We start from the raw sequence: 19,276 nt of genomic DNA, 5'->3' as shown, positions 1-19,276 counted from the left end.
CTGCACTCCAGTTTACCAGTTCCTGAAGAGATTTCTTGAGGCACTCATTTTGCTGCAACAGGGCATGGCTTAGTGACCCGCAAAATTTGTCAAGTGACCCCGCGTATTGCTCTGCCTTATTCAAATGCAGAAACTCTCCATTAACCTCCAACTGGTTGAACATGGGGTTGGCCAGGTATTTTCTTACGACCTCCCCATACCTTACTTCGTTCCATTCAGGCGAACCGAAGTGTTGTAAGTCTTCGATTTTTTTTACGCGGTTTGCGTCAGCCTTAGGAACTGTAGGTTCCTTACACGTGGTTTCCGCCATCGATAGGTTTAATTCCTTGAATTCATGATTAGGATTTACTAATCCCATCCCTAGCGAAGATGGTGAATTTCTCTCCACGTGTATCTCTTGATCTTCCGATGATGCGTCCTCGTCGGAATCCAAGTTTCTCCTATCTTCGTATGTTTTAGCCGCCATGAAGTCCTGAATAAACGAGCTAATGTGCTCCACTTGAGCCGTGAGTTTATCAATGCGATGTTTTTTCGTAGATTTGGTCGATTTCGGCAACTTTCGTTTCGGCTCATTTTGTTTTGGCAAAATGATCTTGTTAACTTCTTCTACCGTCATCTCTACCGAATCGGATGATGACATCTCGGAGCCACTCATTGTTAAATTGGACAAGAAACCAAAACACAAAACACAATGTAAATAAACAAACAACACAAAATGGCCGACGAACTGACGAACTTTTCCGTCGTGTTCACCACGTGTTTTATCCGTTTTTACAGTTAAAAATTATTTCTTTTAAAAAATACTTCGAACAGCCTCGCTGTTATAATATAATGTATTATCTTGAAATAATTACATATACACTTAAAATTTTTATTTTTTTTTTATTTATTTATTTAATTCAAAAAACAGTTTTTACATAAAAAGCATACTCTGCACATCTCACTAGGGCATTCCTGTATCGAGATGTGCAGCTTTACAATAATATCATTTAAAAAAATACATATATGTAAATTAAAAATAATAACAACATTAAATTAAATTTAAACAAAAAAAGAAAAGTTTATGACACGGACGTTTCGAGACCGGTAGACAAAAATAAACAAAATTTTAGTAACAAATGTATGAAAAAAATAAAAACAAAAAACAAAAAAGTCAACAAAAGAAGCATTATTAAGTAAGTTGGCAACAATAATATTCTTCTGTTAACTAAAGTACAAGGTACCTGTGCTGGCTTATCAGACACAAGCATAGGGTAACCATACTAAAAATTACAACATGGATAGTATGAATAATAGATTATAAGAAAAAATAAAAATAACTAAATAAAAAAGGTAAATAATAACCGATAGGTAAGTAGATAATGTTATAATAAAAAGTAAGTATTTTAGCTAGACAATAATTAAAGTAAATATTAATACGATAATTAAGTAGATAATAATAATAATAAGTAACATAATAATAAATAACCAAAAGTTATTTTAGAAGTAAATAAGTGCATGCGCAGTAAGTAAATAAGGATTGTATCGAAACAGAGCTTCCACAAGGAATTATGATATAAGCGATAACATGGGTGATCCAAAATCATCATTCTCAGCTAGTACGGAGATTTTGACCATTTTCTTGAATGAATTTAACGTACCTATAGTTTTTATATTTTCTCCAAGCATATTATATAGCAACGGAGCTTTATATGAAAACCTCCTTTGTCCGAAGGATGTTCTGGTATACACCGGCTGATACATTAAAGAAGAACCCATTCTAGTGCTGCGCACTTGTTGAGATCTTTTAGCAGTAATAGTGTTGTTGAAAAATTTACAGAGAGCCTGTATTATGTACAACTGCCTTATTGTCATAATTTTGCTTTCACTATATAATAACTTTGATGGATACATAAAATTTCTCTTATACATTATTTTTAAAATTAATTTTTGCGCAACATTCAAAGGCTCTAAGGTAGTCTTGTTACAAGAACCCCAACAGACAACATTATATGAAAGCATTGATTGAACTAGAGCATAATATACAGTTTTTAATGTAACTTTGTCCAATATGTTTCTTAGATTTTTGAAAATGTAGGCTAGCCTTCTTATTTGGTTTCTTAATGTAGTAATGTGATTGTTCCATTTAACAATAAGAATAATAATGGGTGTATATTAATTTGAGCCAGTGAAAACTTGTCGAAAATGTAGGTATATCCCGTGAAGGTACAAACGAAGGAAATTATGTTTACATAATTATCAATCTTAAAGTAAATATTTATAATAAAGTGAATAATAGCAACAAAAGTGGTTATAGAGTGGTAGTAGATCTTTTGGTGGCAATAGATTGGTAAGATAAATAAGTTAGCATCAAGAACGCAACTAAAATGACAAATACATTCAATAACATTAGAAATACACAGAATGTGACTAAAATAGTGCGCAGGTATTTGCAATGATTTTATGATATTAACAAAACAACAATTATTAAATGATATTAACAAAAAAATATAGCTCAGAGCATGGAGCGTACTAAAGTTGTAAAGATGTTGCAAAGAATATGTTGACATAAAATAAATACATACAAAAACATTTGAAATACACAGCGATGTGGCCAAAATAGTGCGTAGGTATTTGCAATGAAAATTTTTTTTTTTTTTTTTCAGGTATATGCACAGTTGTTATTTGTATGTTATTACCTAATGACAAATTATATGTGATAACAACAGCTAAGGGTGGTAGGTAAATATAGAATACATCACATTGCTTATTCATTATCCTATTGAAAATTATGAAATGAGTCTTAAATGAACAAGTAATGAATTTCATAATTACCGACTTATTATTCTTAATCAGAGCACGGTGAGTACTCAATCTGTAAATATGTAGGTGCGACGGGTGTGTTGCAATAGAAAAAGAAGTTACAATTACCTGCGAACTATTCCAGAATCTGACCATAAAAGGAATATAGATATATTCATTTATTTTTTTCCCAGATTTATATAGATTTACTAGAAGTATGAGGTTGCATGAGATCTTACTGATTGTGATAAAAATAAATGAGTATATAAATATTCTATAACAATATATTACAATATGAGAACATGAAATGATATCTTCATTAACAGCCATAATGACAGAGTGAAATAGAAGTCAGATAGATTGACTTTTTAAACGTTGCAGGTCATTGGCATTATTTATTGTTATGATTTTTGAGCTGTCAATTTTCTTCAGTAAGATACGTCCTGAAGATGTCCATGCATATTTAAAATTGTTTTCTCTGGCGAATCGTTTAGTTTGTCCTAGGAGGAATTTTGCTTTTTGTGTTAAGTGATCCGATATATATATTCGTTGGGCATCTTGCGATATTCCTAGATCGTATGTATTTAATTTATTTGTGCTGGGAGTTGTGGCCTTTGTGTATGTTTTTATTTTGCATAAGAAATTATCTCGATCTAGTGTGTTATTAAAGGTCGCAATGATTGATCTGGGATTTTTTTCAGCAATTTTAGGTCCCATTCTATAGATTTTTTTTATTACCGAGTTCACATTTCCTGAAGAGTCCTCAAAGTTGATAATTTTTGTTATTTTATTGAGAATTTCTAAATAGTTATTAGAGATGGATTCTGGAATGCCTCTTATTTCAATATTACATATTTGAGACATATATTCTAGTCTGTCGATTTTGAAGTCTTGTTGTGAGATTGTATTAATTAAAATGTTGTTTTGGTTTTTTAATTCGATTAGATCAGCATTATCTTTAACCTGTAATTTTTCCATAGAAGTCACACGCTTTTTTAGATCTTCCTGTTGATCCGCCATGAATTGGAATGACTTTAGTAGATCATTGTTTTGTTTTAATATTTCTTCATATTTTTGATCATAGATGCTTAGTTTATTGTCTACAAAAGAAATCATTGTTGTTTTAAATTTTTCAAGTTCCTTCAAGAATATTTCCAATGTTAACGGCTGATTAGAGCCATCTGTGAATGATGAAGCTATATTTTCACTGGTTATTGTAGGTGTGGTTGTAAGCTTCGCTGTTTGTGCAATTCGTTTTTGATTTTTGGCAACAGATGTCAGGTCTTGATTGAGTTCATTCATGTTATTATCGATAAGTTTCTGTTTAGTTGATTTTGGAATTTTAATGCACTTCTTACATTTCCATTGTTGCGATTGAGATTGATTTTTTGCACCTCGGCGAGAAGTTTCCACTATATCCGCACACAAAATGTGATATCCATCTTCACATACAGAACATGCTATAAAGTCGGCCGGAACTTCAATGTTTTTTTCGCATGCAGTACATTGAGTATTCATTCTAAATTCGCTGAGCGTGAAATTCACACTAAAAGAGCACTATTGAATAATTGTTTCCTTTAAGGATGGATAACTTTGCTACACTTGAGATCTTCACTCTTTAATATTCAAGAACTATGGCACCGATTTTTGAGTTTATGACACAAGCTCTCGAGGAAAAACAAAAAACTCTTTTTGGTGCAAAAAACACACTTTTTGTGAAAAAAAAATACACTGGACAGTGCGCAATCTTCGATTTAGATGAATTGACCACTTTTTAGCTATTTTCTATTGTTGATTTTGTTAATTTTTTGATAATTTGAAGGAGATACAGAAAAACGTCAATACTAGACTTGACAGTGTTGCCATTGTATACAAAATAATTATATACGGGAAATATCGTTATAAATTCGGAGCTACTTCGCAACGACAACGCCAGCGACGGAATTTAAAACGCTAATGAGAAAGAATGCCGTAAACAAAAGTCGCATAGGGGACGCTTTACTTTTGTGTAGCATCTGGTGACCACTTGTCCAACGCAAGGTGCTGAAAAAGAGCGGGAAAGTGCCACGCGAAAGGGAATTTGAGAATGCTTCTCTCAATAAAGGTTTTAAATGACGGTTCAGGCTACATAATACTATTTTTGTAGGATAATAACATTGGTTGACTCTGGCAATACTGACTGGTCAATTAGACAGTATAAATTGTATTAGAGTAGGTAGAACCTCTCTTACATCCAAACTGTTACCTAGTCAAGACGTCTCCGCAATCCTTATATTTGGTCTATATAATTATCCATATAACTATATATTTGGTCTATATAATTATCCATATAACTATATAATTATCCATATCGAAGTATAATTGGAGCTACCTGATCATCCACACACAGAATACAGTAATATAACAATTTTACACTGTATTCCTAATATACATTATGTAGGAAAATGGCCCCTTGTGGAATTTTTTATGCTCTTTTAAAATTAATGGATCTCATAATATATATGTATAATATATATTTATAATATATATCTCATAATATATATGTATCATGGTTAAGTACTCTCTATAAGTTGTTGTAACCTAAAAATGGTCACAAACAAACACGGTTGCTGTCACAAAACAAATTTCCAAGTGAAAGATACTCTCAGTGACGCCCAGGTGAAAGACCATAATTCGGAATAGAAACATTGTTTGAAATGGCTTTAACCGTGTTTGGTGGCCAGATCTGAATAGCCAAATGCTTCCCAACCTTCCTCTTCACCATCTCCTTCCTCTTTCCATAATAAAAATGAATAAGATTTGAAGACCTCATGGGCCCAACATGCAATCAAGTGTTTTGCTTCTTTTAATGGTCAGATAGGTGGATGATGGTGGTTACAAAAGGGGTTCTGATATCGTTCAGCCATTTAATAGTAATCAGCGTTCTGCTGTGCAAGAAGGACAAGCCTTGTATATTCATATTGATGAAGTATAGTATTTACCTTGATGGCTACCCTAGTCTCAGAGGACTTTCCCTCAAACACCTCTGCAAAGGCCCCAGAGCCCAGGAACTTGGACAGCGTGATTTGGTCCCTCCGTATGTGCACCAAGCCAGTCATGTCCGCCCCCTCCTGCTGGCAGGCACCCCCCCTCCCGTAGAGGACAGACTGCTGGAACATGCCGCCTCCGCCCCGGGAACGTGGCAACTCTCGTAGTGTGGCAAGTTCCATGTCGGGACCGCGGAGAGTGGATGTTGGTATGGAGTGATGGAGACTTTTCTTGTCGCGCCGCTTTATCACTGAAAATTGAAGACATTGGGATAAAAACCTCAAATTTCACTAATGGATTATTTTTCAGGAGAGCATTTAAACTGAATATGTACCATGTTTCTACTGATTTATTGATCTTAGATTCAGCTTGTAAGCATTCAATAGGTTTAGCAGATAAATATGCATAATAAAATTTTATGTGCGAAACCTATTCACATATAAAGTATTTGTTAAGAGTAGGAGATAGAACTTGTGATCTAAGGTTTCTAATGTTTTTAAAGCACAATGATTTGTGAATTTTTTCCACATTTGTAAATTAGAAAAATAATATCAAAAATATTTACTCACAATAGACGCAGACTCCGATACCCAAACCTAGAGCCCCAAGTATGGAGATGCCTATCCCGAGGACGATGGCCAAGTAGTCCTGGTGGACCACCATCAGTTTTGCCTCAGAGAAGTCAAACTCTTCACTCGGTTCCGACATGTCGCTCCAACCGTAGGAGTTCAGGGCCTGTACGTTGAATGTATATCGCTCGCTAAGCTTTAAGTCAGCTATGATCCAGTAATTATCTGAAATAAGATTGAATTTGAACATGTTTATTAGTTACAAGTTAATCTTTACAACACAATCTACCGCATCACGTGGCACGTTTTGACACAATGTGTGTGTTTTGAGAAACTTCATGGATCACAGTACATATTATACACAGGACTGCGTGCGGGCGCAATTGAAGCAGTCCACTCTGGGTGTCAAATTGTTAAGGCGCCAAGTCGCTGATAATACCTAACAGTCCTAACACATCTCCCTTGAGGTTATTTTTCACATAAATGGAGCTATACAAAAATTCAAATCATCCGATTATATCATTGATTACAGTGATCACCTACAGTCGTCTACTGGCTTTGATAAGGGGCGTCAAAATTTTCCTATCGCCTGGTGCCGTTTGGCTGTATGTATGGTGATATTACGTAAGGTTATATGGTTAAGATAATGTTAAGCGAAATAACTGCCAAACTCACTATTAAATTTACTGATATATTTACACGCTAGCGGGATCTAGTTGCCATCTATTTTGAATAAAATAATAAAGTGATTCTTCGTAAATGAAAAACATAACGAGGGTTAGAAATAAGACAAAGGTGGCTGACATTACTGTCACAATGTTCTCACGCAAATGGTGCTATATTTGGTATGCATACAACTAACGCAAGATGGACAAGTATATCACTAACGAAAGACAGGTGAAATTCAAACAACAACCTATGACTTGAAACTGAGGCCGCTCACAACAAAGATAGACTGACGAATTAAGGGCCTTCCTTACTAGCGATCTCAATCGTTGTATGGAGAATCATGAATTGTCAGATTCAAACGACAATCTAAGTTATTAATCGTCAAAATATCGATAATGTAGCCACGCTAGGCTATCATAAATAAATTTTTCTGTCGAGATATATGTTTTTACTAACAATTTATTTTCGTTAAATACTATATAATGAACATCTAAAAATTCTCCTATTCATTCGGCTCTATGAGGTGGCCGTGAATGCATGCTTCCTACAGTCCGTCGTGTCAATCTTTTTTCAAATTTCTAAATTCCGCGTAATTATTACACTTCCATGTGACGTTTCAACAATATTCTACTATATGCGTTGCGCGTACGGACTATAATAGTGTGTCGCCTTTTTTTATGTTTCATCTGAGCGTTTCCGTCGAAGCTGTGTAGTGTCAAATAGTATTATTAAGAATTAATTTATTGTTAACATTTTTTTGGGTTTCTAGGTTTTAAACAATTTAATATTATTAAGAATTAATATATTGTTAACATTTTTTCGGGTTTCTAGGTAATAAACAATTTTATATTATTAAGAATTAATTTATTGTTAACTTTTTTTCGGGTTTCTAATAAATATAGTAATAAACAATTTGATGTTTTTAAAATACAAAAGTATATAAAATATTCCAGCACTTACAATAAAATAAAAGAAGCACATCGTATAAAAATGTTTCAGTCGAAAAGATCGAATGCCGAAATCACTTACTTCGAAATTATTGCAAAAAACTTAAATCACTGTTAGAAGGTTAGAAGTATCCCTTAGCATTGAGGAAGATTGTGTCAAGCCGTATTTTACGCCTGAGAACGGCTGTACGTTGTGCAATAACGTACCGGAAGGCTATGAATTGTAGTCAAGAGGAAAAATAAAACAGTTTTATTTGGATATATTGAATGGTCCAAAACATGTATTTGGAGACCACTCACTATGCAAGGAACGGGCATACTTTTGCAAACGGGATACTGGCGACACTAATTACGTACCCAATATGACTTCGAGCTTGATAATGTCCAGAATCATGCAGCACGTTCGACTTTTGGCATCTAATGCTCGAAGTTTAATACATGATGTAGATAGCAATATTGTGGAGTGCTATAATAATGTTGTGGCTAAATTTGTTGGTGGAAAGCGTATTGACTATTCTTTAAAACGGTCCTACAATGGAAGGTGTGCAGCAGTAGTGGCGTTCAACACAAATCGTCCACACTATTCTTTGCATAAATTTGCAACCGGTAATAGTCCCGGAAAACTCATAAAGCAATTGGAAATAAAAAGATTGCAGAAAAATAATCAACAAGTACTAAGTAAAAAAAAGAAAAGAAAAACCCTGCAGCTCGCTCCAGCAAAAGATCAGCATTATGGTCCCAATGCAGAAAAACCTGATATGGACCAAGCATTGTATGAGGCAGCTAAAGATGATTTTTTGGAAAGGCTTTTTACCATAGCCAAAGATAGGCAAGCAATTGAAAGGGCGACAGTACTTCAAGCATCTAGTGGAAAGTGGATCGAGATGCGCCGCAATATGATTACGGCATCGTGGTTTGGAAAAGTGTGCAAACAGCGGCAAAATATCAGTTGCGCTCCATTATTCAAAAATATACTGTACTTACCAGCAATCCTTATAAATTATTCCTTCAATTCAACACGGACAAAAACATGAACACAATGTCCTGAAGGAGCTTGCAGAACTAGAAAGCATTACCATAGAAAAGTGTGGTCTTTTCATAAATGAAGAGTATCATTATGTGGGTGCGACCCCAGATGGAATTTCTTCTGAAGACACCGTGATTGAAATTAAATGTCCTTTCGCAGCACGCAGCATGCTCATATATGAAGCAGTAAAATCCAAAAAAATTACCCTTTGGAAACTTAACAAAAATGGAGAAATGCTGGTAAATACATCCCACGATTGGTTTTACCAGGTTCAGGGCCAATTACATGTAACAAAAAAAGATATTTGTATGTTTGTTGTATGGACTGAACTCGGAATAAAAATCGAAAAAAATTTAAGGGATGACGAATTTTGGCAAACTAATATGGTTGAACAGCTGAAACGCTATTACAATTTTTGCATGCTACCCGAATTAATTGATCCTCGACATAATCGCTGCACGCCTATTAGAAATCCTGAGTATTTAGAAAAGTGAATAATAGCGAAAAGAAATAAAGTAAAATTGGTTTCAGCTAAAACCAAAACATGTAAGAAGGAATTGTTAAGAAGAGATCAATAACATTTTCATTGAAGTGTCTTCAAAAGAAATTTCATTTATATTCCTTATGTATGTGGTCTACATTTTTAGAGATGGGGAAGAGGAGGGTTGGAAAGTTCATGGCTATTCAGATCTAGTCACTAAACATATTTACGCCGTTCTCAAGCAACTTTCAATTCTGAATTATGGTCTCTCACCAGGGTGATACTGAACGTATCTTCCACTATTGAACGAGGTACGGATTCATTATATGTAACAAAATAAAATTTATTTTAATTCCAAAATATGACATACTTATATAAATTAAATTAAATTTGTTTTGTCCTCGCCGGCTTTTGAGCCGTGACCCCAAATTAAACTATACAATTTAGTATTATGTAGCATAGGCTTTATTTAAAACCTATAAAGTGAGATAAACATTACCATTTTGCAGCCAAATCGACGTTTCTTACCAAGTTCGTGTGTAATTCTTAGTTTAAATCTCCCGCCAATGTCACCTGCTAGTTCCTAATGCATCCTTCAGGCGGCGCCAGTAGTGGGGACGCCACCAATGATGCTTTAATTTCATGTTTCATTAGCATTTATTTTGCGAAGGTCAAACACGTTTGGTTTGTTTACAAACATCAAATACCTTAAAATAACCTGTTTTTCAGTATTTGCGCAAAATTTACATTTTTTTTTCGAGGTTATTAACAGTGTGACTGTTCGAACTCCGTAAAATTGCGATTTATTAGAGTTTCGTGTGTTTTTGTTTAGTGTTTTTTTGTGGTTTCTTTGTGGTTTCTTTGTGGTTTCTTTGTGTTTTCTTGATTATGTCGGATTCCGAACGTTCCGAGAGCGGGGAAGCCGAATTTTCGAGGGCGGAAGTCATGAAGGTGATCCACACGGACACGCGGGGCGAGCGTTCGAGGGTCTGCGCAGAAGACAAAGCCAAGAGGCAGAGGGTTTGTGAATTAGCTCCCGCCGACCCTCGAATTGACCTGTTAACACAGCAGATGTCCCAGATGCAGGAAATGTTGCGTCTGCTGCTAGAGAAGCGTTCGGAGGCTCCCGTCCGTGGCGCCTTGGACGACGATGACGATGACGAGGACAGCATCTCCCTGGACACCCCTGCGTCGCTTCGGGAGGAATTGGCAGGAGATTTGGGAATGGGACTCATCCATCCGAATAAGCCGTCTCGCGACTTGGATCTCGGGGAGTGGACAACTGACCTAAAGCAGCCGAAGATACCATCGGCCGACCCAGGGAGGGTGAGAAAAGTGGAGCTCCTTCAGCATCTGGGGACGGCCAACTGGAACAATGTCCGCTACCTCGAGATCCAGAAGTCGTATGCCGCAACCCCTCTCTTCTCAATGTTGGCATTAAACCCTGAATTGAAGCGCCTAGCTCAGGAGGAATCGGCCAGTACGTCAACGGACTCCTTCTGCGGCTCCCTGACCAATGCTCTTTCCCTGCAGGCTGATCTCCTGAAGGCCTCCCTGCAGGAGCTGGTCAACTGGAGTGCGGAACCGGGCACGAAGCTGAGCACTTCCACTCTTTTCGAGAAGGTGCAGTCTCTCTTCGCGGCGGGGTCTGAGTCCCAGAAGGTGTCCAAAGACATCATGCAGATGGTCTGCGGAAAACGGGCTAGCCACATTGAGTATCGACGAGAGGGGGCATTGCGAGGCATCAGCGACGGATACGTCCGAGATGCCTTACGGAAGATTCCGCCCACATCGGAATATCTCTTTGACCCGAACCTCCTGTCGGCCCAGCTGGATAAGTTGGGGGGAGTGAAGAAGTGCCTCGCTCCTCAGCCTAGCACGTCGCGACCAGCTCCTCCCGTTAAACCTGTGACTGTGCAGAACTCGCAGCCCTTTCATCCTAGAGTACAGCAGGGGAGAACCATCGCGAGAAGGGAGCACCCTGAGAGTCGAGGTCCAGAACCAGCCCGTAGGGCCGCTAAAGCTTTCCCTCCCCGAGGTAGGTTCCGGCCCAAGGAAAGAGCAGGGAAGCCAGACCGTAAGAGGTTTTAACAGCGGGCCCTCTTTTCAAGGGGGTCAGTTGCGCTCATTCGCAGGTAGGTGGAGGAACCTTGGTGCCCCTACTATCATCCTTAAGATGTTAGATGGCTACCGAATTCCATTTTCATCAAAACCTCCACTAAATAATAATATTGATTTATTTAACTCCCCTTTCGCCACTAAGACTTCTGTGGCAATGACAGAACAAATAGAAAAACTCAAAGCCCTTAAGGTTTTAGAGTCGGCACCTGCCACTCCCTCATTTATTTCTAACATGTTTCTGGTCCCCAAATCAGATGGCTCAAAGAGGCCGGTCTTTAACTTAAAATATTTAAACAATTTTCTGACTGTCAGTAAATTTCGTCTGGTAAACGTTTATCGAGTTCCTACTTTTCTACAACCGAATGACTGGATGGTTAAAGTGGACCTCACACATGCTTACTTTCATGTACCTGTGAGTGAGCAGCATAGATGTTTCCTTAGACTTATCTATAGGAATGAACTCTTGCAGATGACATCCCTCCCCTTTGGCTTGGCCACCGCACCTAAGGCATTCGCAACCTTCACTAACTGGGTAGCGCAGGAACTGCGGAAGAGAGGGATGAGAATTCTAGTGTATCTGGATGATTTTTTATTAGTAAACCAATGCCTGCCTACTTTAAAACACCAGTCTATTGAAATGGTGGAGTTTTTGCAAGGCTTGGGATGGCATATACAATTTGATAAGTCAATATTAGAACCATCACAACAAGTTCAATTTCTTGGTATCAGCTGGAATACTCTAACTAATGAAAAGTCTCTCCCTCAGAACAAGGTTTCAGCCCTATCTTATTTGTTAAAGGGTTTTATTCAGACGGGTAGGTGGTCACTAGATAAGGGGCGCAGCCTCTTGGGCTCTTTAAACTTTGCTAGTTTTGCAGTTCCAAGAGGCAGGCTCAACAGCCGGCACATACAGAAAGGGTGCTTAGGACTCAGACACTACCACCCTTGGGAGTCATCACCAATTCCGGCAGCTACCGCTCGGGAATTGAGATGGTGGGTTCGATCGCTCACCCTGACGTCACCTATACATCTGCCGCTGTTTGAGCATTACTTGACAACCGATGCCTCTGATCAGGGTTGGGGTGCCCAGCTGGACGAAAAGCTTCTCAGCGGTGTGTGGGCTGATGACCAGCTGAATCTTCACTCCAATGTAAAGGAGATGCTCGCCGTGTTGGCTGCCTTGTCTCCTCACGCGCTTGAGCTATCTGGCTCGGGTCTTCTGATCCAGTCGGATAACAGGTGTGTCGTATCTTATCTCCGCAAGGAGGGTGGTACCAGGTCAACTCAACTCCTGAGCTGTACTCGACTAGTGCTAGATGTTTTGGATAAACACTGTGTTTCCATGACAGCACAATACTTACCCGGTCGTTTCAATGAAGTAGCGGACTGTCTATCTCGTCATTGTGCTGTACCCGAATGGCACTTGCTACCCTCTTTCACAGAGGTAGCATTCAGAAAATGGGGACGACCCGAGATAGACCTATTTAATAATAATAATAACATGGAATTTATATAGCGCAGTTTAGTGTCATTTCACTTCAAGTATTTGGCTCTAGGACAGCGCATGTGGTTCAAAGGTATGTTTCTCTTGATTTTCAGGACGACAAGGCAGACTACCACAATGCTTGGAGCAGGGACTGGGACTATCAGCTGGCTTGGATCTTCCCTCCCCCGTGCCTCATGCCGAGGGTTCTTTGCCACCTGAACAGGGCAAGGGGATTATACCTGGTAGTGGCTCCTCGTTGGGAAAGGGCATTTTGGAGAGCGGATCTGAAGTGTCGGGCCTTGGGTCCACCTCTTACGATTCACAATCTAGGAGAAGCACTGATAGACACCAGGACCAACAACCCCCCTCCTCAAGTAGAGTCCTTCACTCTGGAGATTTGGCTTTGTGGGGGTGGGACAAAAACCTAACAAGATGGTCAAGTCAGCAGAAGGAACTTCTTAGATCCGGGTGGAGAAGTTCCACCCTTCGCACTTATGCTCCGGCATGGCGGAGGTGGCAGCGCTGGGCGTCAGAGAATCAGCTCGATGCCACGCGTTCCAAAGCTGAAGACTTAGCCAGGTTCCTAGCCGATCTACACATCAGAGAAAAGCTATCGCTGAGTACCATTTTAGTTCACAAGTCAGTGGTGTGTACCTTAGGCTCTCCCGAAGACAATAGAGAGCTGAGCTCCAATCCGATAGTGAAGAAGATATTAAAAGGGATATCTTTAGCTAGACTAAGGCCTTCGAAACCCCCCATTTGGGACCCGAGGATTGTATCATCATGGCTGGAGAAGAATTTGCCTCAACATATTACTCTCTTTGAAGCATCAAGGAGAGCAGCCACCATCCTGCTTTTGGCATCAGGGCGCCGAGTCCACGATCTCACATTGCTCCATTGCACAGCTGAAAGATTGTCAGTGGACAGTGAAGGCATCTCCATTTGGCCAGTGTTTGGTGGCAAGACAGATTCGGCAGACTGGCAACAATCGGGGTGGAGACTGGCTCGCTCGGAGTCTAGGAACATAGACCCTGTCTATTGGACGGAAAAGGTCATAGAACTGTCAAAGGAACGGAGAGCGCAGGCGATACTACCTAGCCTATTTATTACAACTTGTGGGACAGTGAAAGCGGCCTCCAGGGCAGTAATTGCAGGTTGGATTAGGACAGTCCTCAGGGATGCTGGTGTAGAGGATCCACCTGGCAGCATCCGTTCAGCAGTGGCATCTCTGAACTGGCTGCAGAATTATAAGCTGGACGATATACTGTCACGTGGTAACTGGAGAAGTCCCAATACCTTTGCCAGGTTCTATAGAAGGGAAATTGCAGAATCGGCTGGCCGAGTCAACACCGACCCATCTGTTGCTGACCTTTTTCAACCTCTGTAACTGGTTAGCTGATTTCTGGAAATCTTGCCCCTATTTTCTTTATAGCAAATAAATTTAAATATTATATTTGATTCACATTAGCATAATATCACCAGGCGATAACAAACAATATCTCACTTTATAGGTTTTAAATAAAGCCTATGCTACATAATGAAAAAGTTTTACCTTACAATAAAACTTATATTATGTACTTAGCTTTATTTAAAACCTAGGCAAGGGCTGCCTGATGAGATCTAATGAAACATGAAATTAAAGCATCATTGGTGGCGTCTCCACTACTGGCGCCGCCTCAAGGATGCATTAGGAACTAGCAGGTGACATTGGCGGGAGATTTAAACTAAGAATTACACACGAACTTGGTAAGAAACGTCGATTTGGCTGCAAAATGGTAATGTTTATCTCACTTTATAGGTTTTAAATAAAGCTAAGTACATAATATAAGTTTTATTGTAAGGTAAAACTTTTTCATTAACAGTACCCCGCCGCACTGCGAAACCAGGCTGGAACAAAGGGAAGCCTTTTGTAACTCTTTATAATTGTATTTATCAACAAAAAAAATCCAAATAAAAAGTCATATTAAATGTTGTTACTGAGAACCTACTCCATGAATCAAGCTATTGTAATATTGCATTACCTTCTAAAATATATTTTAACATAATTTTCATAATCACAATATCTTTGATTAAGAATAATTTGTTTTGCTCTGTGCGTGTCTTGTATTGAATGGAACGCACCGGCCAGCTGCAGGTGCAGCGAGTTAGATATTCGAATTCGCGCTAGAATCATTTAGTAGCGAGGGCCGTTAAAGAGAACTTGATTTTTGAAGCATGATTTACCAAGAGACAATTGAAGAAATATGAAAATGGGGCTTTACGGAAACAATAGAACGCTTAGGACCAGCTGTTTCACAGAACTTGAACAATTCATTAAAGTTAATACTCAAGTTCTATTATTATTCAAATTCTGAGAAACAACTGGTACATAATGGAATAATAACAGAACTTGAATATTAACTTTGAAATTTGGTGAATTGTTCAAGTTTTGTTAAACAACCTGACCTTAATGTTAACCTACCGGTTCCATTGTAGAGCATTTTCCACCCATCCTTCAATGGTTCATCAGTAGCTTCAATCAGCATAGAATCTGCATTATCTTCCACACTGAAATAGGGCAAATCTGATTGTGGCAGTGAATAATTGGCCTCTCTCTTATTCCTTGTATTCACGAGATTGACATTTTCAAATATTCTTTCACCATTCCAATAACTCATCAGTGATTGGTCGTTCATTTGTTTGTCTTGGCGGGTCCATTGGGGGAAAGGTTCACGAGTTGTATCGGGTGTCAGTATGGCTCGGACATTTCGATGTGTTTGTATCCTCTCGCCTTCCGAAGGTTTGGAGTGACCGTAGAGTCGGTATAACATGACGGGGCTGCCGTGAGGAGCTGACGCAGCCCACTGCAGTTGGTACACGGATCCAGACAAATGTTGGACGACAGGCTTTCCAGGGATGGATGGACGATCACCTAAAACAGAATTATTTTTAATTATTACTAAAGACCAGTTTATACAAATTAAATACAGTAAAAAACATTAAAGCTTACATCCATTTATTTAAATATGTAAACTACGTTTTGAACTTTTCCACAGAGAAATGTGTATGGGAAGAACTCAAATATTTAGACAGTAACGCGGCGTATAGACGGACAGTACTTAAATACCCAGTTTTATGAACTGGGTATTTGGAAGGTTATTCAATGAGAAACATGGGATTGATATATTTAAATATTATGACTCACCCAGGGTCTCAAAGAGGAATTTGGTGTCCTGCGGCCAGATGTAAGGCACTGTATTATTCAAGTAGATGATTTTGATCCGGAATTTGTACTGTGTTTTTGGAAGTAGATTCTGCACCACATAGTTTATGGAGCCATCCGATTTCTTGGAGCCTTCATCTTCAACAACTTTCCAAGTATCAGATCCCATCTCGGTGTACTCAATATAGTGCCTGAAAGTAGTGAAATAATTGAAATCAATCACTAAAATAAATAAAAATGTATGTAACTAACAATCTGAGAGATGAGGCCCTCTTCCCTCTTGGGGCCCTCAGGGGAGTGGACTCTTTTGTCGTGGCGCCTTCGGGGAACCAAGGAGGAGTGGAGTGGAGAGGAGAGATGATGCCCTCTTCCCTCGTGGAACCTTTAGGGAACCAAAGAGAAGTGGAGAGGAGAGATGTGGTCACCTCCGTGAACTCTTCCCTTGTGGGGCCTTCAGGAAACCAAAGGGGAGTGGAGAGGAGAGATGTGGCTCTCTTCTCTTGCGGGGCCTTCAGGGAACCAAGGGGGATTGGAGAGGAGAGATGAGACCTTGGAGGACTCATTGTGGAACCAGAAGACAGCCACATATACAATGACAACCCTGGTGGACTTTATAAAAGAGACCGGGTCACTGTCAAAGGAATGAGGTAAAATGGGAGATAGCACAATGGAACTATATGTAAACCGTCTACGCTCTATAAATAAAATTAAAAAAACTAACAATCCATAAACCTCATTAACCTTTTGCATTCCAAGCGCATGGCCGTATATGGGTTGAATAAATATGCAGAATACCGCAGTGCGTGACATGATTTTTAGATTTACTTATAGATAGAAGAAAAAGATTTTATTTTATTTCAAGTAAGCAAGTACATTCTACGCATCGGTTCTGGAAGCCAATTGCTTACAAAAGTACTTTGATACAACCATAGTAAAATAGTTTTTAAAGTGTGAAACAATATGCATGGTCACACAACCTCCCACAAAACCTTATTTCAAATATAAATAAGATTAGTGAGTTGCCAATATGACAGTTTTAAAGTCAGATAGAAAAGTTTCGAGCCCCATCGCCCCATCGTAAGTTCATCAAATATTCATTGAGTTATAATCATAACTTACACTGAAGTCTGTATGTCTTTATATGGCATCCAGGAAACGTGCATCACATATGGTCCAGAGAAGGTTGCCACAATATCACTGGGTTCAGGATAAGTTTCTATGGAGATTATTTTACTGTCGGTTTGCTCGTCGCTATTGTAGGAGTAGGTTCGCACCCACACGGAGTATTTCTGTGACGGCATCAGTTTTAAAAGGTCAGCTTGGTTCGTGGTCTGGTTGGATGGAGACTTGGTTTTTGCAATGAATATGTGCTCTGCAAACAATAAAATAGTTCATTAACATTAATTTAGCTTCTGTTGCATGCATTAAATAAATAAATTACAGTAGAACCTCGTTAATTCCAAATCCATGGGATATCAAAAATCAAATTTCGAATTAACAAATTCCAATGTAATTTAAATAATATATATAAGACGCCAAAAAACGATTTTCTCAGCCACCCCTTCAAATTTTTTGGAGTAAATTTGTTGTAATATGAATTATTCCTGTGTAAATCGAATTTTCGGAGCCGATACTGCCTTCACGGTTAAATTCACCAACATTTTGGAATATTGTTTTTACTTCTTGCCTACAGTAAATAGGTCTCTTTACTTTGAAACTTTTGTTCCCGTCATGTCTACAGTGCGGTTAACAAGTCCACTCTGCAGAAGCCTATAACAAATTTGGTGACTATTTCAAATCAGTGTACAGCCAGGCAACCCCTCTACTAAATCTAGACTTTACTCGAACAGAGGAGCCCTGGAATATCGGAAAAATCAGTCTTGGGCTAACCTGTGGAGAGGAAGTAGATGCCTGTACTCGGACTATAACCTTTTGAACGCGTTAATTTGCTCCGTTTTATCTATACCCGTACGCGGTACATATTTTCAAATACCTATGCACGCAATTAAATGTCAAATTATAGCATTCTGGCATTATTTATTGGACTATATAGACAGAACAGATTATTCTCCACAATATGAAAACAAATCCTCGTGTGTCAACACTCTTAGATGTTTATAAAAACAAAAACATAAAATTTCATACAAAGACGTACCGTATCTTTTGAATGTGGTCCCGCCATTCACTCGGCGTGTGTGTGTACTTAGGTGATAGACATAAGTGGGACACCATGATCACTTATCATTTTTAGTTCTGAAAACTTTTTCTCAAACTCTTTTCTAAACTCAACACTTAAAAATTACACATAAATTTTATATCACTTAATAAATATTGTTTTTTAAGCACTTTAGAGGAATCTCTGTCTGTCACATTTTTTTGGAACTATGGTAAACTTTAAAACAGGGTTCGATACATAAAGACACACCACATTCTTTACATACGTATCTCGTTAACTGCATTTTTTTATTTTTCAATCGGCATACACGACATTGTCTACGCGGTTTTTTTATTTTGCCAGTTGATGGAATCAATTCGGCCATATGCTTAGCGGCATATTTAGGCAAAACCCGAAACGGGTTGAGGTGGGCTGATGTATAAGGCTCTGGTATTTGAGAAATCTCTGGTTTATATTTCTCAACTAGTTGCATAATAACCGCCATTGTTGAATTTTCTTTAAATTGTACAGAAACGCCGGATTGAAAATCATCAAATTCGTGTACTATTGGAATATGAGGTCCAGACACCCAGGAGTGTAGCACTTCTTCACTTACAGACTCATTCGCTTGAGTTTCTGTATCTGAAAGTTCCGAAGGTTCAAATTCATCTTCAGACATTTCATAATCAGAATCCAAAACGTTCAATATATTTTCAATTTCATCATCTTCCAAACTATGGGCCATTTTTTATCCGAAAAATCAAATGAATTAAAAAAACTAAAAACTTGTGAACGTTTCCTAATAAATTTT

At 38.5% G+C, this 19,276-nt stretch overlaps 2 protein-coding genes across 2 annotated transcripts in view; one reads left to right on the top strand and one right to left on the bottom strand.

Moving 5' to 3' along the window:
• LOC149409174 (proto-oncogene tyrosine-protein kinase ROS-like) overlaps nucleotides 1–19,276 on the bottom strand; it is a 264,442-nt gene that overhangs the window by 21,182 nt on the left and 223,984 nt on the right. Inside the window, exons 25-29 of the mRNA XM_089650093.1 lie at nucleotides 17,430–17,682; nucleotides 16,293–16,501; nucleotides 15,570–16,019; nucleotides 6,378–6,602; nucleotides 5,763–6,058 (exon numbers count right to left, since the gene is read on the bottom strand). Of these exons, the coding sequence (XP_089506219.1) occupies nucleotides 5,763–6,058; nucleotides 6,378–6,602; nucleotides 15,570–16,019; nucleotides 16,293–16,501; nucleotides 17,430–17,682 (1,433 nt within the window). The remainder of the gene's footprint in view (nucleotides 1–5,762; nucleotides 6,059–6,377; nucleotides 6,603–15,569; nucleotides 16,020–16,292; nucleotides 16,502–17,429; nucleotides 17,683–19,276) is intronic.
• LOC149409185 (uncharacterized) lies at nucleotides 10,390–14,525 on the top strand. The gene is made up of 2 exons (XM_089650082.1): nucleotides 10,390–11,539; nucleotides 13,222–14,525. The coding sequence occupies exons 1-2, from the start codon at nucleotides 10,390–10,392 to the stop codon at nucleotides 14,493–14,495; spliced, it is 2,424 nt and encodes an 807-aa protein (XP_089506208.1). The 3' UTR covers nucleotides 14,496–14,525.

Source organism: Hesperophylax consimilis, unplaced genomic scaffold (genome assembly GCF_061612785.1).
Source record: "Hesperophylax consimilis isolate HC1 unplaced genomic scaffold, BYU_Hcon_1.0 scaffold_34, whole genome shotgun sequence".
In the NCBI taxonomy this organism is placed as follows: Eukaryota; Metazoa; Arthropoda; class Insecta; order Trichoptera; family Limnephilidae; genus Hesperophylax; species Hesperophylax consimilis.
Note: the sequence above shows the minus strand (reverse complement) of the source record. Positions and strands in the feature narration are given on the sequence as shown.

Coding starts and splice junctions, on each gene's coding strand:
- LOC149409185 (XM_089650082.1), top strand. CDS start 10,390: ATGTCGGATTCCGAACGTTCCGAGAGCGGGGAAGCCGAATTTTCGAGG. Junction 11,540..13,221: donor TAAAGCTTTCCCTCCCCGAG/GTAGGTTCCGGC, acceptor CTTGATTTTCAG/GACGACAAGGCAGACTACCA.